This window comes from Rana temporaria, chromosome 6, assembly GCF_905171775.1.
Source record: "Rana temporaria chromosome 6, aRanTem1.1, whole genome shotgun sequence".
NCBI classification, from domain to species: domain Eukaryota; kingdom Metazoa; phylum Chordata; class Amphibia; order Anura; family Ranidae; genus Rana; species Rana temporaria.
In genome coordinates this window covers 66,173,611-66,197,452 of record NC_053494.1, presented here as the reverse complement: position 1 = coordinate 66,197,452, position 23,842 = coordinate 66,173,611, and the positions used below count along the sequence as shown (strand labels likewise).

General features: G+C 44.3%; 1 protein-coding gene across 3 annotated transcripts in view; it reads left to right on the top strand.

Annotated features, from left to right (window-relative positions):
• LOC120943551 (multidrug resistance-associated protein 1-like) overlaps positions 1–23,842 on the top strand; it is a 650,821-nt gene that overhangs the window by 430,755 nt on the left and 196,224 nt on the right. For 2 of the 3 annotated variants that reach the window (XM_040356917.1, XM_040356914.1), the window contains one exon: positions 21,397–21,423. The exons of the other annotated variant lie outside the window; for it this stretch is intronic. In XM_040356917.1, coding sequence (XP_040212851.1) covers positions 21,397–21,423 — 27 coding nt within the window. The remainder of the gene's footprint in view (positions 1–21,396; positions 21,424–23,842) is intronic. 3 annotated transcript variants of the gene reach the window in all.

Below are 23,842 nucleotides of genomic sequence, written 5' to 3'. Positions count from 1 at the left end.
CTGATGATGAAGGACCACGTGGAGAGCCTGCAGGACATGAGCAAGCAGGAGCTGATCTGTGAGTACATGGAGCTGGAGGAGTGCATAAGCCGCATGGAGGAGGAGAACAACCACCTGAGGTCACAGCAGGCTGACCCCCCCCAGGCTCCATGAACTGGAGATGGAGCTGGAGAAGCTCAAAGAGGAGAACCGGCGGCTGTGGAGGGAGCAGAGGGTGGCTGACCCTATGGGGCACTGATTTGCCCCCCCCCGAACTCTGAGCACCAGTGCTACAGCATTTCAACAAATATAACTTTTTTTTTTTTTTTATGAATCTCCTGTGATTGTCACTTCAGAGCCATAACCTGCCCCTCCAATAGCGGGACACCTAGACGGCGGCGCACAGACCCATTCGCTGACTTCTGGTGACTCTGCAGATCGCACAAAGACTTGGGGACTGACCGGCGTGTGATCTGACGACCCGGTGGCATACCTGAGTCTGAAGCAGTTGCCAAGGGAGGTCAGTCACGCCAAACGGAGTTAACCTCGGACTAAAAGCCCTGAACCCTACTGGACCAGGGAAGGTCCAACCGGGTTGCCGGAGCAGGGAGAAAAAGGGGGGCCATTGTGAAGGATGCTTCAGTTTAAATTCTCCCTGCTTGGTTAATGCTGTGTTAGAAGGTGATTTCAGGTGTGACTCCCTCTGCTAACAGGCTGTTGAAATGTTAATTGATCTAGTGTGTTGTGTGAAGAAGCCCTGTGGTTACTGTTTACTGTGATTAGAAGGGGCTCAGGTTAATTAATTAATTGGAAATTACATATAAGCTGTGTGTTATACTATTAAAGTCTGTCTGGTTCCAGCATTCAGCCTTGGCTCGTGTGGATGATTCTGGGATGTTCTGTTATGGGAAGAATGGACTGTTTGACGGGGATATCATACCAATACCGTCACAGCGGACACTTCGGACAATTTTGACACATTTTTGGGACAATTGTCATTTTCACAGCAAAAAATGCATTTAAATTGCATTGTTTATTGTGAAAATGACAGTTGCAGTTTGGGAGTTAACCACAGGGGGCGCTGTAGGAGTTAGGAGTGTAGGGGGGTGTGGCTGTAGGACTGACATCATCGATCAAGTCTCCCTATAAAAGGATCACTCGATCGATGCAGCCGCCACAGTGAAGCACGGGGAAGCCGTGTTTACATACGGCTCTCCCCGTTCTTCAGCTCCGGGGAGCGTTGGCGACGGAGCAGCTATAAACGAATAGCCGCGCCGTCGTCCCGGATCACTCCCCGCGGGAATCCGACCGCCGCATGTAGCGCGGGGGGAGGGGGTCCCGATCGGACCCCCGACCCGCGGAAAGGCAGGGACGTACAGGTACGCCAATGTGCCTGTACGTGCCATTCTGCCGATGTATATCTACATGCGGCGGTCGGGAAGCGGTTAAACCTGCAGCTGTCTGCTTTAGTATTAATGCTCTAATAGCAGTTCAGCAAGGAGTGAGACTCTGTAGCACATAGGGTGTCGGCTAAAGGGTGCTGTGTGTTCTCTTAATTGGTGATTTATTTAACCCTAAAAAAGGGCCTGTTTTTTTTTCTGTTTACTGTTGTTTTAGAAAGCCACAGCTAAATCAGAGAGCGCAACAGGAAGAAAATGCCCCTCATGCAAAAACCCTTTAAGGGATTCTTGGCCAAAACCACTGTGAAGATCCTGCTTTGCGGACCTAGTGAGGGAAGAATCTACACAGTAGGGGTGCTGAATTTAATCGATGCACCGCGATTCGGGGGTGCCCGATGCGGCATCGATGCATGCGACCGACAAAATCAGTGTCGGGTGTGATGTCATCCCGGCTTGCCCCGCCCCTCCCGGGAGAGCGCTCCAAGTGCGGCTGTCAAAATAACTGCATTTCTAAAAAAGATGTTATAATCCATTAAGTGCCCACCGCTGAATGTGCTTTTTTTAAATATATGGTGCTTCATACCTCATTTCTTTATACACAATGTATCCCGCTCGTGTGACTGCCTGGCTCGGCCTGCCTCTCTCCTCACACATCTCTTCTGACGTCAGCCCCGCCCGCCTCTCTTCTGATCTGATAGCTAGCTAGTCAGTGGGCGGGGCTGAGAACTCACTGAAGTCAGGAGAGACGAGACCAGAGACTTGTGAGAGAGGCGGGCCGGACCATGCAGGCACATGAACGGGATATACAGTAATATACACACGCTAAATGAGGTATGAAAAACAATATATTTTAAAAAGCACATACATCGGTGGGCACTTAATGGATTTGTACTGCATTTTTACTGCACATTTATGTCAACAGCAGCAAGTAGAGTACAAATGTGTTTGTACTCTACTTACACCGACTCCTACACATGCTTTGTGCTGACATTTCCCGGCTTCCTGTTTGCACATTCCATTGTGTTAACTCCTAGTGTGCTGGAAAGTGCAAACAGGCAAACCCAGGGGAACTGCCAGCACAGAGACAGTAGTACAGGGAACTTTACAGGGCTGTTTGCTGTGAATTCTAATCCCTCCTGACCTCCCAGCAGCAGCCTATGTGAATTCCTGTACCCTGTAGTGCACCAGATTAGTGCACTGTTTAAAGCGGAGTTCCACCGTTTTTTAGTTTATTAAAAGTCAGCAGCTACAAAAAGTGTAGCTGCTGACTTTTAATAAACAGACACTTACCTGTCCCACAGTCTAGCGATGCTGCCGCACAGAGTCCCGCTCCTCTCCCTCTCCTCTGCGCCATCAAATTTACGGTGGGCTATGACAGCTTACGGCTTCACGGCTGGGCAAGCACTGCGGGAGCCGCACTGCGCTCTGCCATTGGGCAGACAATCTTCTGGGACCTGTGTTGTGTCCCAGAAGATCGCTGGCAGGGAGGAGCCGCCTAGGGCGAGAGGAGTCATCACCTGATCATCTCCTATAGCATGTCCGCAGTCTCTGATCATCTCCTGTAGCATGTCTGCAGTCTCTGATCATCTCCTGTAGCATGTCTGCAGTCTCTGATCATCTCCTGTAGCATGTCTGCAGTTTCTGATCATCTCCTGTAGCATGTCCGCAGTCTCTGATCATCTCCTGTAGCATGTCCGCAGTCTCTGATCATCTCCTGTAGCATGTCCGCAGTCTCTGATCATCTCCTGTACTATGCCCGCAGTCTCTGATCATCTCCTGTACTATGCCCGCAGTCTCTGATCATCTCCTGTACTATGCCCGCAGTCTCTGATCATCTCCTGTACCATGTCTGCAGTCTGATCATCTCCTTTAGTATTTTGGGGGGACAGCCATTCGCACTTGCGCTGCAATCGTGATGCATCGCGGAATCAAATCGAATCGTGGACTTGTTAATCGTAATCGCATCGAACCGTGAGACCGGTGAAGATGCGCAGCCCTACTACACAGGAGTGTAAGATCTCTTATCCTCTGTAAGAAAAGAGTTGGCAGAGACCCTAGGAACAGTGCGTTCCCTGGTAGAGAAAAAAGGCCAGAGTTCCAGCCAGGAACAGAGTTCTCAATCCAGTCTCCCTCCGTCCACTTCCAGACTAGTGGAGAGTGAGTCTGAGGATGAAAGGGGAAGCGTTCCCCCCCCTCGACCGTTAATTCGGAGGATGAGGAGGAAGATGAGGCAAGATCCTCTAGGTATAAACTGTTGCTTGAAGAGGTATATGAATTGCTCACGGCAATATATACCACTTTGGAAATCCAAGAGGAAAAATACCAGTTGTCGGTACATGACAAAATGTATTAGGGTCTGGAAGAAGTTAAACATCGTCTTCCCAGTTCATAAGATTCTAACAGATACTATTAAGAAAGAGTGGATGGATCCAGAAAAAGGACAGTTTTTCTCCAAAAGCCCTCAAGACGGTTTTCTTTTGAGGAAAAGGAAGAGTTGGTTTGGAATAAAAAAACAAAAATAGATGCTGCCTTCTCCCAAATATCTAGAAAGATCGATTTAGCTTTCGAGGATATAGGCATCCTTAAGGATGCTATGGACAAAAGGACAGACAGGCTACTGAAGAAAGCCTGGGACACAGTATTGTCCAATCTAAAACCCGCAATGGCTGCCACGGTTGTTGCCAGGAACATGGCGTGTTGGTTGGAGCAACTTAAAAACCATGTGATAGCAGGCACTTCCAGGAAGGATCTGTTGGAGTCCTTTCCCACTTTGCTAAAAGCGGTCAAATATATGGCAGACGCTTTAGCAGAATCGATCAGGATGACGGCCAGATCCTCAGCGCTGGTTAACTCGGCGAAAAGAGCCATCTGGCTAAAAACCTAGTCAGGGGACTCTGCCTCCAAAGTAAAATTATGCGGAATTCCCTTTTCAGCAGACCTGATGTTTGGGCCAGAACTAGAGTCTGTCCTTGACAGGACAGTAAATAAGAAAAAAGCTTTCCCACAAAAGAAGAAAGTGATGCAGCAAAGGAAAAATTTTCGTCCTTTTCAGCAAACCAATAAAGAAAGAGCCCAAGCACAGAAAAAGTCCTGGATTTCTCAGAGGAGCAGGCAGGGAAGGGGGAGCTCTTTAGACCTCCCGAACAAACTCCTAAAAAAACAATGACCATCTCCCAGTAGGGGGAAGATTACAGAACTTCCTTCCAGCTTGGGAAAAAACAAGAAGTCCTTTCGTTCTGAGCCTAATCGGACAGGGGTACCAACTAGAATTCTCAGATTCCTCCAAATTGATTTTACATCACAAATCTACCAAAGGACTGGGAAAAAGCCCTGGCTATGAAGTCTCTTTTGCAAGAACTGATGCAACAGGAAGTTATTTCCCAAGTACCGAAGGATCAGCAGGGGAAAGGGTTTTATTCCCACATTTTTCTTGGTCAAAAAAACATCGGGTTGTCACATGGCATCGATCAACCTGAGAGATGCATATCTCCATGTTCCAATAGCACCCCAGTCACAAAAATTTCTGCAGCTAGCAGTCAATCTGGGAGGAGAAGTGTGGCACCTGCAATTTCAGGCCCTGCCTTTCGGTGTCTCCTCTTCTCCTAGAGTGTTCACGAAAGTGATAACAGAGACTCTGGAACCCTTGAGGCGGAAGGGAATTCCAATAGTACCTTACTTGGACGATCTACTGCTGTTCGCAGACTCAAGAGATCAGGTGGAAGTCAATCTGCAAAGAACCCAAGAACACCTAAAGGGTTTGGGTTGGCTTCTCAACCTCCAAAAATCCAATTTTCTACCATCCCAAAGGGTGAGGTTCTTGGGCAACGAGAGGGATTCAGTAAAACAGAGAATTTTTTCCCCCCCAAGGGGAGATAGAAAAAATGCAGCCTGCTCTTCAATGCGATTCAGAGATCTCGGTGAGGCAAGCTATGTCCACTCTCGGTCTCTTGACAGCGGCAATTCCTTCGGTTCAGTGGGTCAGATTTCATGCCCGTCCTCTGCAGGCAGACATCCTGAAGAATTGGTCCTATCAGGACCCCCTAGAAAAAAGGTTCAAAATAGGACCAAAGACAAAAAGATCAATTTGGTGGTGGAGAAACCAAAGAAACATCTCGAAGGGGCTTCTTTTGGAACCTTCCAGTAACTCACGAGTAACAACGGATGCAAAAGTAGCAAAGGACGGATGGACGGCCGCACACCAAAGAACTCTTGAGTTGTCTTTATTGAAGGAACATGAGCAAACACCGCAAATACACAGCAGAAATCAAAAACAGCCGACGCGTTTCACACTTAGTGCTTATTCATGGCCCAGGATGCGAGTGCATGGGGGTGGGGAGCCCACCTGGAATAACAGACAACTCAAGGAGTCTGGTCAAAGTCAGAGGCAAGGAGATCCTCAAATCGGAGGGCGTTAAAGGCTATACAGCTAAGTCTTCTCTCTTTTCAGCTAACCCTAAAAAAAACATGTACAAATATTATCGGACAACATGACAGCGGTAATATATTTAACAAAACAAGGGGGTACAAAAAGCAGGACAATTAATGGAGCTAGCTCATCAAATTCTGAGATGGGCAGAAAACATCTTGGCCTCTATATCTGCAGTCCATCTGAAAGGTACGGAAAACACTCTAGCAGATTTCCTCAGCAGGAAAGAAGTAAGAGAAGCAGAGTGGTCTCTGAACCAGGAGGTATTCGAGGAAAATCACAGAAAAATGGGTGTTTCTTTAGGTGGACCTCTTTGCAAAACAAGAAAATGCAAATACACCAGCTTTCTTCTCTCTTCAGAGGCAGGATCAAGCTATCGGGATAGATCCGTTGGCCCACAAGTGGGACTTCCCTTTGTCTTGCGCATTCCCCCCGTTCCAACTGATACCAAGGGTATTGGCAAAATTCAGAGTGGAATCCACAGAACTAATCTTGATAGCCCCCTACTGGCCAAAGAGGCCTTGGTTTGCCAACCTGATGAACCTTTCAGCAAAACCCCCTTGGAGGTTGCCGATCAGGGCAGATCTGTTGTCTCAAAATCGGATTCTCCATCCAGATCCAGGCTATCCCAACCTAACAGCCTGGTTTCTGAAGAAAAAAATCTTAAGACTAAAGGGATTATCAGAAAAACGTATTAATACCCTCCTGGCAAGTAGAAAATAAGTCACCGGAGCTATATACGTTAAAGTCTGGAAAGTCTATAATACCTGATGTTCCAGCAAGAACTTTAATTTTAGTAATACTATTTTGGTTCTAGAATTTCTTCAAGAAGGATTGGAGAAAGGTTTAGCAGCAAGTACCCTCAAGACGCAGGTAGCTGCCTTATCCGTTTTTTGGAAAAAAAAACCCTGTCAAGGGAACCTTTTAATAATCGAAATAATAAATAAATTAATAAATAAAGTAAAACCTAGACCTATTGTTAGTTTTCCCAAATAGGACTTGTCTTTGGTTCTTCAGGCTCTCACTAAGTCTCCGTTTGAACCTATAGAAGAGTCTTCATTAACATTTTTGACACTCAAAACTATTCTGCTGGTAGCAGTAACTTCTGCTCGAAGAATAAGTGAGTTACAAGCTCTTTCAATTAAAGAACCTTTTATCAGATGTCTATCAGATAGGCTAGTCTTAAAGACAGACCCAGCTTTCCTGCCAAAAATATCATCAATATTTCACCGTACACAGGAGATAATTCACCCTACCTTTTGCCCCTGTCCTTCGGGTCCTGGGGAAGAAGCCTTCCACACTTTGGACGTCAGGAGGTGTCTTCTAAAGTATCTAGAAGTAACAAAGAATATCAGGAAGTCTCCTTCACTATTCATCCTGATGGAAGGTGCTAACAAGGGCAGTAAGGCTTCCAAGAGTACCCTGGGAAGATGGTTAAAGCAAGCCATTAAAGAGGCATACATCTCTTTAGGACTGGAACCTCCAGTGGGTATTTTACCTCACTCTACCAGAGCAGTGGCAGCATCATGGGCAGAAAAGGCTGGGGAATCTCCTGAGCAAATCTGCAAGGGGGCCATTTGGTCCAGTTGTTCAACCTTCATAAGGCACTACCGCTTGGATCTGATGTCAGCCTCGGACCAGTCCTTTTGGTAGGAAGGTTTTACAGGCAGTGGTCCCACCCTGAAGTAAGTTTCTTGGTTATCCTCTCCAAGGTGCTGTTCTGAAAGGCGAAGGGAGAAAACCTTAGACATACCGGTGACGGTATTTCTACGAGCCTTTCAGGACAGCAGCCTACTTCCCTCCCTTGATTATCATAAGTAAGATATAATTTGTGGGACTTGGTAATTGTCTGCCTATATATTCCAGCATGTCGGAGGATTTCTCGGTAACAACTGAAGGCATGGTGGAAGCAGCTGCTTTTTAAAGTGTTTCTTGTGAAGAGGTGGAGCTACGCTCTCTCCAAGGTGCTGTCCTGAAAGGCTCGTAGAAATACCAAGTGCAGTATACAAATTACTGTTTAATAAAACAATGGTTTAAACCACTCACAAATTGTAAGATGAATACCGACTTGTCTCACATAAGCACTGTCCCGATCATCTGTTTCTCCAAGGAACCGCTTGTGGCAGATGGATAGTATGGTTTTGCAGGGGGAACCGAGGATGCTGCATAGTGTCTCAGAGCTGCCTCACACAGAGCTGGAGCACATCTGAAACTCACTTGCAAAGCGGATGTGACCGCAGAGGAAAGGAGAGGATGAATCGATGCTTTAGGCAAAGCTACTCACTCGGAGGCAACTGCTCCTTCTACAGGCTTGACGTATTTTTAACATATGTTATATAGTATCTATCCTTTGTGTACAGCAATATTATCTGTGAATCTCTGTTGCAGAGACTATAGCCAAAATCATAACAATTTGGTATTATGGTGCAAACAATGTAAAAATGTGAACTGCAGTCCAAATCCTTAACCACTTGCTTACTGGGCACTTAAACCCCCCTCCTGCCCAGACCAATTTGAATTGCAATTGCGCTATCATACAACACTGTACCTAAATGAATCATCATTTTTCCCACAAATAGTGCTTTCCTTTGGTGGTATTTGATCACCTCTGCGGTTTTTAATTTTTGTTATATAAATTAATTTTTTTTTATATATATATATATATATATATATATATATATATATATATATATATATATATATATATATATATTTTGTTATACATTTTCTAAACAGGTAATTTTTCTCCTTCATTGATGTATGCAGATGAGGCTGCACTGGTGGGCACCGATAGGGCTGCACTGGTGGGCACCGATAGGGCTGCACTGGTGGGCAGCACTGAAGGGCTTTGATAGGTGGCACTGATGGGTGGCAGTGATGGGCACTGATGGTGTTGGGGTGAACCCTTCCTTGGTTCGAATAGACTAAGATCTGACCCAGTTATTCCTTTGTTCCCAATATGGGCCCATAGAGACCAGCTCTAAACACTTGTGTGCGCACACACACAGGTTTGGTTTGTTTAGAGTGATCTAAAAGACAAAATAAGTGTTACAAGCAGAGTTCTGGTCACACAGTAGTTTTCCATTGTTGATAGAACATTAACAGTAAACAATATTGCATCTAGAAGTTCTCACAGCATGTGCTCATAACAATAAACAATAACTCAAGACAGAAATGTGATAAGAGGCTCTTCAGCATCACTAAGGAGTAGTTACATGTCTCTAAGAACTGTTAAACAAGATGGCTTACAGGTGAGGGGTGAGAGAAAGTATTTAAAGCAGAATACAAGTTAAAACCATTTTGCTAATATATCACAAAATGGATGCTGGCTTTCAAGATGGAGTTGAGAAGGTTCATTCTCTTTCAGATGGGTGGCAGTAATGGGCTCTGATAGGCAGCACTGCTAGGTGGCACTGATGAGGCACTGATTGACACAACTGCTGGACATTGATGGGTGGCACTCATGGGCATTGATAGGTGGCACTGTGGGCACTTATAGGTGGCACAGACAAGGCAGAATTGCCTCCTTCCTCTTCAGGACGATTGTCCCTTACACATAAGCCGAGGATCGGCTTTTTTTTCTCCTCATGCTGTCAGTGTGAGGAGCAAAAAAAGATTTACCGGCGGTTGTTTACATCACGCGATCAGCTGTCATTGGCTGACATCTGATTACGTGGTAAGGGGCCGGGTGATCGCGGGGAGCGCGTGAAGGGGAGGATGTCTATTGAAAAATCTCCATATATACGTTTTCTATGTATATTTTCTGTCTTCACCTTCCTATACGGTTTACTGTATAAAGTGCATGTTCTGCTAGAATTTTCACTTCCTGATTCCCCTGTAAAAGGGGATCAATGCTAGACACTGTGAGACATATGATTGGAGGAAAGACACCCCCCCCCCCCTTCCCACACATGCAGAGGTTGCCTGTGTAAAGTTTAGCAATGTGCTAATCTATGTATAGCAACCTCCTCCAACACGTCTATCTCTGGGTCTCTGAGAGCTTGTCAAAAGTTCTCAGGCTGATAAGAGACGAAAGGAGCAGGACAAAGCTAGAGGACACAGAGCGTTAAAGAGAGATCACAAAACACTACAGATATGTGCCCAGTTCAAATTTCAGGTTTACATCTACTTAAACTCAATAAAACACTGTTTTGTTTACTCTTTTATTACTTTTTAGAACCATAACATTTACATACAGCCTTTGATTTTAGTGTCTGTCCGAATGTGATGGAGAGTTTCCTGATTAAAATCTTTAGAGACCCTTCTTTGTGCAGAATTGTGTGTGTGCGCTGTACCCTAGACTAATATTCCACTAGTGTGTGGTATTGACAGAAGTAGTCCTTGATGCAGAAGCCAGGTTGGCCAGGGCAGGTGGGACAAAAACAAAAAAGGGTGTCATGCCTCTCTTCACATTTACTACAGATATAACATTTTTTTTTTTTTTTTTTTTGCCATTTGTGTTGGGGTACCTGGGAAGACATCTGGAAAATGCTTCAAATGCAGGTGGCTATCTGCATCCAGATTTTGGCTTTGGGCCACAGTACTTTCTGGATACAAAGGGGCTGTGATGATCGCTTCCTGAAATTTTGGGAAGAATCCAGTTCTTCCTGTAGTTTTATAAATAACAAAAACATAAAATAAATATGGCTTGATCATTTGGTCATTGAAGTCTACACCTCCCATATAAAGATTATATTCATGGACACAGAGTGGCTTTTCAATGACTCCAGACAAACCGTGTTAATTTGGACTGTCTTGTCTGCGTGAATGGAAAACCGGATGAATAAATCCTAAATCCTATTTGTCCTTCCACTTCATTGCGCAAGCAGGCTTTTCTAAATGGGGTGTTAACAAGTCATGTGTCACGCTTGCATACAAGTTGTCCACGTACAAACTGTACCCCTTATGGAACAAGGTTAACAAGTGTCAAACTATCTTGCCACTGCTGGGGAGATATTACTGTATTGCAAGCCTCATAAAAAGGACTCTTCAATGCAAATGTTTTGTTGGGACACATGCACACCTGCCATTTTCTGGGAGAAGTATTTTTTAAGGGGACAAACTTTGTGGGGTCGTTCATAGTCTGGGTCACTCCGGGGACGACAGAGTGCATTGTCACTGAAATAGGTATATGATATTGATCCAGCAGGTGGCCAAGATTAGGAAAAACTCCAGGGAATGGGAGGAGAGAATTAGGAAAGAAGTTTTGGAGGCAGAAAAACAATATGTAGAGAGCCCTACATTGATAAATCAAAGAAGATGGCTCGAGAAACAGCAGGAATATAAGATGGCAGTCAACAGGAAAGTGGAGAATAAACGCCTTTTCCAAAGACAGAGTGCATTTGTGGAAGGGGAAAGTGTAGGCCACACATTGGCACTCTTAGCTAAAACTAACTCGGCACCCTCTAGCATCCCCGCAGTCAGGACATGAGATATCCTCTCAAACATCCGTAATTTTGGATACATTTGTGGCATATTACCAGGAGCTATACAAATCAAAAAGAAGGGGAATAGAAATGCCAGTTCTGACAGAGGAGGATAGAAACATTATAGAAGCCCCAATAACTTTAGAGGAACTGCAACAGGCAGTGGGGGGAGGTCTAATCAGAAGTCCCCTGGACCAGATGGTCTACCAGCAGAGATTTACAAACAGTACGGCGAGGTGCTACTCCCGGAACTACTAAAGGTGCTAAATTGGGCATTAGAAGGGGGAGGTTGCCTGCCTTGATGTCAGAAGCCACTATAATAGTGTTCCAGAAAGAAGGAAAGGATCAATTGGATACATCATCTTATAGACCGATATCATTACTGTGCTCCGATGTAAAAATATTGGCTAGGGTGTTGGCGGCTAGGATAAACAAATTTATCCAGAAACGTATACATCCAGATTAGTCCAGATTTATACCGAATAGATCAACCAGTGTCAATATCAGAAGGCTGTATTTGCAATACTTTTTGTAACACCGTATTTGTGCAGCGGTCTTACAATCGCACTTTTTTTGGAAAAAAATAACTTTTTTGAATTAAAAAATAAGACAACAATAAATTTTGCCCAATTTTTTATATATTGTGAAAGATAATGTTACGCCGAGTAAAATGATACCCAACATGTCACGCTTAAAAATTGCGCCCGCAAGTCACACCGTATTTGTGCAGCGGTCTTACAAGCGCACTTTTTTTGGAAAAAAAATACTTTTTTGAATTAAAAAAATAAGACAACAATAAATTTTGCCCAATTTTTTTATATATTGTGAAAGATAATGTTACGCCAAGTAAAATGATACCCAACATGTCACGCTTAAAAATTGCGCCCGCTCGTGGCATGACGTCAAACTTTTACCCTTAAAAATCTCGATAGGCGACGTTTAAAATATTCTACAGGTTGCATTTTTTGAGTTACAGAGGAGGTCTAGGGCTATAATTATTGCTCTCGCTCTAACGATCGCGCCGATACCTCACTTGTGTGGTTTGAACACAGTTTTCATATGCGGGCGCTACTCGCGTATGCGTTTGCTTCTGTGCGCGAGCTCGTCGGGACGGGGCGCTTTAAATTTTTTTTTATAATTAAATAAAAAAATAAAAAAAATTGATCACTTTTATTCCTATTACAAGGAATGTAAACATCCCTTGTAATAGAAAAAAGCATGACGGGTCCTCTTAAATATGAGATCTGGGGTCAAAAAGACCTCAGATCTTATATTTAGACTTAAATGCAAAAAAAAGAAAAAAAAATTGAAACTGTCATTTTTTCAAATCACAAAAAAAAAATGTTTCTTTAAGACGCTCTGCGAGACTGACGTTTTGACGTCACTTCCGCCCTGCAGAGCTATGGGGACGGGTGAAGGACATTTTTCCCTCACTCGCAACCCCAGTCAGCTGCCGAACGGACCCGATTGCCTCCGCCGCTACCGACGGCTCCGGTAAGCGGCAGGAGAGCGGCGGGAGGGGGGGGCCTCTCCCGCCACCGATAACGGCGATCTCGTGACGAATCCGCCACGGAGACCCCCGTTATCGTGTACAGCACCGCCCACTGAAGAGATGGATATCTCGGTTGTGGCAGCAGCTGCTGCCGTTACCGAGATATCCATCTTTAAAAAGAGGATGTCTTTTTGATATGGGGCGGTGGTCAAGAGGTTAATGATCAGGCCATTTTTTGCTTTTCAACACTGTGCAACTTGGCTTGCAATTGCATGGTCATGCAATACTGTATGTGAATGAAATTTATATAATTTTTTTCACACAAATATAGCTTTCTTTTGGTGGTATTTAATTACCACTGTTTTTTCATTTATATAATAATAATAATAAAAAATAAAAAAAACTTTTTTTTTTTTTCCCAATTTTTTTTTTGTGTGCAGTACAGCGTCATATGACTGGTGTGGAGGTGATCAGGGTTACGGACTGGTGAAAGTGTATAAAAAATAAATAAAAAAATAATAAAAATTAAATACATATATTCATTTTTTTTTTTACTTTTTTTTTTTTTTTACTGTAATCAAAATAGCTCTCCGTGTCACTATAGTGACACTGTACTACTCTAGGGGGTAATTTGAGATTATTTTTCTTGTTATATGGTTATTGCTTATACAGTGATGATCACTAGATAAGCAATCGTTTTAGCTGTCACAAACCGCTTGCTTACAGTTGTGATCAGTGATTGGCTACAGCTAAGCAAACGTGATTGCTGTCGGCCAATCGCAGATCACAACAGTAAGCAAGCTGTTCATAAATGAAAAGCCATTCATGACAGATTGGTCATAGCAATCACATGATAACAATGTAAACAATCTAGCGATCACATGATACCTAGTTACCGGTAACAGTAATCCACTGTGTCCAGTGGACACAGCGTTTACAGGAGGGGTGCGCTGCATGCTCCTAACCCAGAAGAGACAGAAGCACTAATGTATATGTGACTGAGCCTGCAGCTGCTGCCATTATGCAGTATTTGTACTGTGGCTGGGTTAAAAGTGATTAAGGATTTGGACTATGTTTACATTTTTGTACAATAATACACAATTTTTATTATTTAATCATTATCTTTCTCCTATCACCTTCCAGGATGGCACACCTGAGAGATGAGGGCTCCTCCCCACAGGAAACACAATCAATTGACAACTTGTTATAAGTCCCCACCCTTTCCCCTTGATCCCCAGTATTGATTGTGTTTCTCCCGAACACAGCAACATGTTTGTTTTGTTTTAAACCTAGAGACCGGGGAGGGTCGAAAGGTACCCCTGTTGAGACAGGTTTTAGGGAAGCCAGGGAGGGCTGAACTAACCTGTAGGCTTGGTCCATCTCACAGGTCGCTCCAGGCGTGCACCAGCGCTCTGAGCTGCAGGAAAGGCGAGCCATCGCTGTAGTGCAAGAACGCCGCCATTGAACTGCTCTCTCCTTCCCTGGGGTTGCTTCCCATAAGGAGCACTGCGCTCCATGCCTCTCTCTGAGAGAAACAGGAACCGCGTCACAGGAAGTGGGCGGTTCCTCACAGCGCAACCCGGAAGTGAACGTGGCAGCGTGGAGCGGTGGAAGTGGTCGGCTTGCGGATAGCCCTCACAGAGGTACCGACAGCCAGGACCCAGCCAACCTCCTCATGGAACAGGAGGAGAGGAAGGCAAATGTGACTGCAGGCAGATCCAGGTCGGGGTGTGGTGAGTACAAATCCCCCTTGGAAAGGGAGGAGGGAAGGGAGTGAGAGCTCCTGGCCTTCAGGGGTCTGAGATCCCGGAGCCAGCCAGAACAGGACTGAATTTCACTTCTCACCTTACCCTTTCCCCTCCCCAGTACAAACCTGCAGTCCTAGGGGAGGACAGAGTAATGTTATGCATATGTGTATATCTCTTGTCTTACAGAATCTCCCCAGCGGAACCCAGGAGGCCCCAAATAAACAATCTCCTGCCGCTACAGGGCATAGCTCCTCTAAAAATAAATATGTGGGTACTGTAAGGCTAAACTCCCACTCAAAGCCCTTTTGCTAAGAATGCATTAATAACTTAGCAGGGAAAGGGACTCCTGCAATAATGAGGTATCTCTCATCTATGCAGACGGAAAGGCCAGCAACAGTCAAAACCTTCCGTGAAGCCACCAGGCAGTCAGTAACTTAAGGTCTGACATAGAGGAGCTTATCCCTAGAGAAGACACATCCTCCCAGGAAGGCCTCGTCTGAATGGGATTTAGTGCCCTTCCCCCGCTTTCACAGTCATTCCCTCTAGCCAGTAGAGGAAGCAAAGGAAGACAGGGAGGATAAGGGAAAGCCAAGCAGAACAGGACGCCCCTTCACCCTAGAGGGTCTGGGTGGACTCCTGCAGGCAATATAGGCCTCTGAGGAGATTCTAGAAGTCCCTAGAATAATTTCATATAGGGGGCTGAGCAAGGCTCAATCCAGGGTGTTGTTTTCCACTCCATCAATCCCTAAAGGATTAGAGCCAGCTGCCATGAATCTGACAGACAGCTTACAATGGTGCTGTTAGGGGTTTTTAACCCCGCAAAACCTACCTTCAAAACTCTTAAGCTAGGGGCATAGGCGCCCATAAGGGATATCTTTTATTTATATATATATATATATATATATATATATATATATATATATATAGTTACCCTTGAGGGGGTTACTTATTAGTTCCAACCTATCATTTCCTCCTCACACTGCTGCTATATCTATCAGTGTGTAAGAGTTAATCAAAACTTCTTGTGCCTTAGGCAACAAAACCACTTAGGGCGGTATGAGAAGCATAAAATGCTAACCTGCCGGCGCATGCGCGGAGGCGTCCAAGATGGCCGCTTAAGCCGGGAGCTCCGCTCTGTCACAGCCCTCCGTCAGCCCTAGCACCCGATTCACGGCGGTGCGACGCTATCTGAGGGGAGGATTCGATAGGGGAACACCCGGTCGTTCACCCCATGTACAGCAGTGCGGTCCGGAAGGGCCTGGAAACGAAATTCACCGCGGTGGAGAAACAGGTCGAATCCAAGATGGCGGCTGCGCCTCAGCCACAAGCGCCCTATACTGGGGGAGGCTCTGAAGTGAGGCAAGTAATCTCTCCTGCTACTCTGAACTTTTCCCCTATGTCTGTCCAGGGCTCCTCGGGCCCCATGTCATCACCACTAGCCACCTCAGTCCAGTTAGAATCCCCATTGATTCGCTATGCTGGCTCATCACATGAAGCAGCACCTGCATACCCTATCACCATAGCCCCCTCAGGACAATCTGATATTGAGATTCCTCAGATTGCAGGGGAACTTTTCCTGAAGTTTTCTGAACTACTTGAGCGAGGACTTGCTCAAACAGCAATTAAAATCACAAATGAGATACGTTCTGACTTCCAGAACCTGGGTTCCAGGATGGAGATAATAGAAAATAAGCTGGACATTACTGTCTCCAGAGCCAACCAAAACACTGACCAAATACAATCTTTACAAGAGCAACTGGATGTGGCCCTAAACAGAATAGATGACCTTGAGAACCGTTCTAGAAGGGACAATTTTAGGGTCAGGGGCCTCTCTGAGTCCATCACAGATGTCCCCAAAGCTATTCAGGATCAGGAATTGTTTGCTTGAAGATACAACATCAGAGCTTATCTGACTGGTTCACCCAATCCGATAAGTTTACAGCTCAATATGTATCCTTCATGTTCCCCCCTTGGACGAACTGGATGTGACTAACCAATATTCGTCTTTTACTCCTACTATAGAATTAATCCCTTGTGGTAGGCATCTGCTTAACTTAACACTCACTGGTGCTTGGAGTGGATTATGATCTCAAACACTGGATATTTACAAAATACTGCATTTTGTTGGCGTGTGGCACTCACGTGTTTGCCCTGAGAATATAGGGTAAACTGTGCCTGCGTGTTATACGCAGGGGGCTGTGGAAAGTTCCTTTTCCCGACACTTTTGTTCTTTTTTTCTGTTATATACCAATAAATGCAGTGGTTACTCGCAATTCTTACCAGGCTCCTTTTTGCGTAGTTTAATGCATCTACCCGCAGGGCTATAAGGAGCCTGGGGATATAGAACACTTTCACATCTGACATGTCAGCATTCAGATGGGAAGAGAACCAGAAGTTGGGAATGCCCAGGGGAAGATTGGACCTACTTGCCAACCGGTTTGCAGAGCAGCCGTTTTGACCTGTCTAGCAGTGTGCGTTGGAGTCAGGGGTTTTGTCCGCGCGTGTTGGCGGACGCATGAGTGAGCCACGCCAAGACATCCTGTGGTCCTGACACTGACCAATAAGTGTCCTCGCTATAGAGGCACATGCATTCTGATGAATGGTGCAGGAGCACACCAAACGCCCTGCTTGGTTACATTCCTGTCCAGTCATTTGAGTCCAGGGAATAAGCTTCCCTTAATCTAGTATCCTTAAGTGGGGTTATTTCCTTGTTTCACCATGACTATGGCAAACAATAAGGGGACCCACAAGAATTGCCTGTCAGGAGACCTTCTTTTTCTTTCTAAACCATTCTCCTAAACAGACTAGTGGCTTAAAACCAGATGTTTCTTGGTTGATCAAAGTAGTTCCTTGTTTCACAGAACAAATCTCTGATTAAACTTTTGGTGGTCCTATGCAGCAGTTGCAGATATTATTGACCACGATTGCTAAAATATTGGCACAGCCAATCTTTCTATCTTAAAAAATTCACAGGCTCTCAGATTTTTCTTTAAGAGCACATGCCACCTAGATCCTGCATTCGAAGAGGAGACGGGCATAGGTGGAGCAGACCTGCAGGTCAATTACATGATCCAGCTAGGATACCTTCATCACACACTAGGGAGTGGAGGTTTTTGGAAAAAAGTCAGATTCTGACATTTAGCAGGAAGACCTTGCAGGCAAGGGTCCCACCCTAAAAGTAGGCCTGTCGGTTTCCTTTATTATCCTCTCAGGTGTGCCGTCCTGGAAGGTGATAGGAGAAAACCTACGTTAGACTTACCGGTAACGGTATTTCTACGAACCTTCCAGTACGGCAGGCCTACATCCCGCCCTATGTGGAGGGAAAGATAAGCACAGCACTAGGTAGGACGTACCTATGTGGAACGATGTCCTTTGTGAACCAGTTCAGGATTACTTTATTACATACTTGGGATCAAGGGAAAGGGTGGAGACTTATAACAAGTTGTCAATTGATTGTGTTTCCTGTGGGGAGGAGCCCTCATCTCTCAGGTGTGTGTGCCATTCTGGAAGGTTCGTAGAAATACCGTTACCGGTAAGTCTAACGTAGGTTTTTTCTTGTGTCATCTGATTTTGACTATAGTCTTTGCAACAAAAATTCACATTTAATATTGCTGCACATAAAGGATAATAGCCTACATAACTTATTTAATAATACAGAAACCGTGGCGCAGCACCTCCAATTTTGTATTCATTCTATGTGGGAAGTACATAAGTGTGGTCAGCAACAACTTAACATACATTGCTTGTTTAATAGGTTTGCACAGAGAATAATTTTACTTATTATTGTCCATATACGAATACCTAGCTCCATCAAGTGGCCAAATGCTATATTTTCTGTTTTTATTTTCCATTTAAGTAGCACATAATTTAGCCTGTTTACACTTGTTTTTTTTTTTGCCCCATGCGCACAAACAAATGTATAAATGCGCTTTCGCTGAGCAGATGGCAATGCAAATCTTTGTAAATCAATCCCTTGGTTTACAGTGCAGTCTTCTCTTAGGATTGAAGGTTTGAGAATGTTACAGTTGAAAAATAATAAAAGAGTGCACATGACAATACTTAACCACTTCAGCAACGAATAATTTACCCCATTCCTGACCAGAGCCATTTTGTGATTCGGCACTGCGTCGATTTAAATTGACAATTGCGCGGTTCTGCGACATTTCACCGAAACAAAATAGACATCCTTTTTTTCCCCCACAAATAGAGCTTTCTTTTGGTGGTATTTGATCACCTCTGCAATTATTATTTTTTTGCACTATAAACAAAAGAAGAGTGACAATTTAAAAAAAAAAGCAATATTTTTTAAACTTTTTGCAATAATATCCCCAAAAAATAAATCGCAATAAGTGTATATTGATTGGTTTGTGCAAAAGTTATAGCGTCTACAAAATGTGGGGGGGGGGGGATAGGCTACCAGTGACACAACAGTGATCACTGCTCCCGATGATGGGGAGCAATAGATCACTGTCCTGTCACTAGACCGATCAGGGAAATGCCTTGTTTACATAGGCATCTTCCCATTCTGCCTCTCAGTGACATGATCGCGGGCCGCCAGCAAACATCGAGTTTGCGGGGCCCACGGGCACAGTCACGGAGAGTGCATCGGGTGCGCACGCCCGGCTTCTTAAAGGGGAGGCACCTGTATGCCCACTTGCCCACCGCTGCCATTCTGCCGACATATTTTGGCGTGCAGCGGTCGGCAAGTGGTTAATCAACTATGCGTTGAGATATTACCTGGGGTATATAATGTCACAAATTCCTTCCTAGTTATACCGACAATAGAGAAGGTATACAAGACGGGTCATAAATGGCTGTAATGTGTATCTCTTGTTCCCTACACCATATTTAAATGCATCTAGTTATGTCTAAAAAAAATAAAACAAATACTCTTTATACACACCCTTTTAGATGCTGAAAGTGCACAGAGCTTCCAATGTATCAAATAAAATGTGCTATATAAACATACCAAATAATAATGTTTTATAGAATAAAGTGCGTAGGAGAGGAACATCGATGAAAATGTTGTACGGGTAGAGAGGTTACTGCTAGTGAAAATATATAAGTGAAATCATTAACAACATATGGTGACAAGGACAAAGGAGTGTCTTGCACAAAATTTATTGGGAGGGGGATTCAAGAAGGGAGGAAGAAAAAGAAGAACAAAAAATGGGTAGCACACACCCTAATAAGAGTTCTAGAAGGCTCAGGTTGAAGCCAGTAGGGATACATTTAGGCTTCATGTACAAAGGACATTTTGCAAACTCTCCTGGAAGCCTTTCCTCCTGGCAGCAGAGTTTTGGCAGAAAAAAAAAACGTAGAACGCATTTAAGCACGTTTAGGCACATCAAGTGCTTGGGTGTTAATTCATTTCATTGGCTAGAACAATAATTTATTTGGGCTATTAGATTAAGGTCCAAGGCACTAAATGCACTTGGCGTTTAAAGTTTTGTTTACATGCATCAAGTGTTTTTTTTCCCACCCAATACGCTTTTGCTCCTGGACGCATTGACAGTAGATTTTTTTACATTTGGACTCTCCTGCATTTGGAGGCAGGATAAAATGCCACATGACCCTTGGGGTAGTTTAAAAAAATGTCCATTGTGTCTGAGGCCAAAGGGCTTGAGGTTTGAAGGCCAGAAATTTATTAATTTTGTCTGTCAATTTGGCTTCAGTTTTCTCATGTAGACTGAATGAGTTGATTCTGTTTTTTGTTTTCAGTAAGGGAGACAGTGGATGATTTCCAGGCTCGTGCAATTGTTTGCTTAGCTTCTGTCAGGACATGGACATGATAAAGAAGTTGGAAGCTATTTCTGGAAAGGCAAGATGGTTTAAGGCCCCTTAAACATGCTGTGGGCTCTGCTGGAGTCTGCCTGCTTAGAGGGCAATCTGTCCGCTGATCCCTGCTGCGCAGGTGGATGGCTGGTCTGTATCTGCTCCACTCATGCAGAGCGGACACGTCTGGCAGTCCTCTATGGCTGTAGGATGTTTACACTCAACTGGCATCCGATCCTACCCACCTAATGTCTGGGCAGACGTGATCGGACTGTATGTCGACAGGCATCAATGGACACCGGTCCATTGATACCCGTCGCTCCATACATATAGGAGACTGGAGGGCCTTTTTGGGTCTGCCTAAAAACTTGACAGGCGAACCCCATCGGTCCGCCCCGAGGGAATGGGCCCTGAGATTTAGCAGAGCGTGTTGGGCTAAGAAGGGAATCCAAAGTCCAAAAGCTTAGAGATCAGTTGAAACTTTTCTAACTACAAGACATGTCCACCATACGGTATATGGAGAGAAGTTCGCACCACCTCAAACATAGCTATTGATACCCAGGCTTCCAGTGAGCAATTCTAGAGGGTACCAGGTACTAGCATGTTAAAGTGTTGTAAACTGCTGAATAAAATACTAGCACATTATAGAATACCTAAGAATGAAGCCCTTCCAGCGGCACCAGCTCACCGCTGTGACGGCTGACATCTTCCCCTGGGGTTTCTTCCGGGTTTGTGGGCTCTGACACTGAGTGGTTGGAGCTACAATGACGTCACTCCTGCGCATGCACTCTGGAGCCACCATTTCCGTCACGGGCTCAGGTCTGGCACTTGTAAGCCGCACCTTCAGAGCGCATGCGTCAATGTCATTGGCTGCATGCACATTGAATATCTCCTAAACTGTGCAAGTTTAGGGAATATACACAGTACCTACAGGTAAGCCGCCTTATAGGCTTACCTGTAGGTACAAGTGGTGTATAGAGTTTACAACTGCTAAATAGTTGGTTTCAATTGCCAGAACATTCCATTTGTTTATTTTGTTTTGTGTAAAATGCAAAAAGTAGTATTTGGTGTGCAGAGATCAGATCATGCAATAAAACTAACCTTTTCCTAATTATTTATCTTTTTTTACCTTATGCCGCCATGTATGCAGAGCATACAGAACTGGAAGAGGAAGAAGGTTTGTCTTGGAGCATGCTGGTGTCTGTTTTGTGCATGTGTATTACAGTTAAAGTAGAACCGTTTTATAGTGTTTTAGGAATGCATGGGGGTGGATTTACTAAAGGCAAATAGATTGGGCACTTTGCAAGTACAATTGCACTCATTTTCTCCAGAGCTTCGTAAATGTGGTAAAGCTCTGCTGTTTTTCGTCATCCAATCATGTACAAGCAAAAATTATTATTTTTTCCTTGCACCTGATTGGGTAGTATTTACAAAGGGAAGCTTTACCAGGTTACATTTACTAAGGGAAATTAGTGCAACCGCACTTGCAAAGTGCCCAGTCTATATGCCTTTAGTAAATCAACTCCAGTGAGTCAGTAGAGATCCTTAGATAATTGTACGTGGCCTGTTTTTTTTTAGTTAACTGTATTTCATGGTTGAACTGCTAGCAATTGATTATGGAATGCCATGTTTTGATATTGATATGCAGTGTTTTATGTAACAACTGTTAACTAAAAAAAATTACTTTTTGTGTTTTTTCTTTTTGACATGTCTGTTTTTGGTAGACTGGGGCATGGTTTCCTTTTCCTATTGTTGTAGCATCGCCTGGCTTTATGTAGGGCAGCAGTGTTAATTAAACTTTGTCGAGCTCTCTTATATTTTAATGTAAAATGCAGCAGGGAAGGGTAGAAAGTTCTTGCTGACTTCCGTTCAAGGCTGTGTAAGAAGTATCTATCTGGAAGTCAGTGGCGGCTGGTGCACAACATATTTGAAGGGGGGGGGGGGGGGGGCACAAACTGAAAAATTAAAATTTTAGTAATGCAGGGCTGTAAATAGCCATTTATCAGGTGATTATATATCATTACTGCTGGGTAAAACTGTGCCCATCAATTGCAGCCTCACTGTGCCCATAATGAGGGGTTGTCACTATTCCTGTACTGTGTTCCTGGGTTTGTACACCTGCTGTGCCCATTATGAGGGGTTCCCACCATCCCTGTACTGAGTTCCCTGGTCTGTACGCCTACTGTTCCCATTATGAGCATTCCTATCATCCCTGTGCTAATTTCCTGGGTCTGTACACCTGCTGTGCCCATTATGAGGGGTTCTCACTTTCCCTGTGTCGAGTTTCTGGGTCTGTATACCTGCTGTACCCATTATGAGAGGTTCCCATCATTCCTGTGCCAAGTTCCCGAGTCTGTACACCTGCTGTGCCCATTATGAGTTCCCATCATCCCTGTTTCAAATTTCCAGGTCTGTACCCCTACTGTGCCCATTATGAGTGGCTCCCATCATCCTTGTGCCAAGTTCCCTGGTCTGTACACCCACTGTACCCATTATGAGGTGTTCCCACCATCCCTGTGCTGAGGACCCAGATCTGTACACCCGCTGTGCCCATTGAGGGGTTTTCACCTTCCCTGTGCGGAGTTCCAAGGTCTGTACACTTGTTGTGCCCATTATAAGAGGTGCCCACCATCACTGTGCCAAGTTCCCAGGTCTGTACACCGGCTGTGCCCATTATGAGTGGTTCTCATCATCCCTGTGCTGAATTCTTCTTTACAAGTGTGGTTTCAGATCTAGGCTTTCCTCTCTAGGGGACCAATAACTGACTGACATCCTCTCCATCCCACATTACTTTTTCTCTCTTCCAAACTGTTAAGCAGCTCAGTACAGTCTCTGCATCCATTTAAGGTTGCCATAGAATAGATTACTTTTTAATTCCATTCCTACTACGGCCACCTTAACCACTTAAGACCCGGACCATTATGCAGCTAAAGGACCTTGCCCCTTTTTTGCGATTCGGCACTGCGTCGCTTTAACTGACAATTGCGCGGTCGTGCGATGTGGCTCCCAAACAAAATTGCTGTCCTTTTTTCCCCACAAATGGAGCTTTCTTTTGGTGGTATTTGATCACCTCTGCGGTTTTTATTTTTTGCGCTATAAACAAAAATAGTGACTTTTTTTTAAAAAAAAACAATTTTTTACTTTTTGCTATAATAAATATCCCCAAAAAATATATAGGCCGATACGTATTCTTCTACCTATTTTTGTTAAAAAAAAAATCGCAATAAGCGTTAAACGATTGGTTTGCGCAAAATTTATAGCATTTACAAAATAGGGGATAGTTTTATGGCATTTTTATTAATACATTTTTTTTTTTACTACTAATGGCGGCGATCAGCGATTTTTTTCGTGACTGCGACATTATGGTGGACACATCGGACAATTTTGACACATTTTTGGGACCATTGCATTTTTATAGCACTTTTTGCAGTGAAAATTACATTGATTACTGTGAAAATGACCATTGCAGTTTAGGAGTTAACCACTAGGAGGCGCTGTAGGGGTTAAGTGTGACCTCCATATGTGTTCCTAACTGTAGGGGGGCAGGGCTGGACTTAAGACATCATTGATCGTCTTTCCCTATATCGGGGAACAGA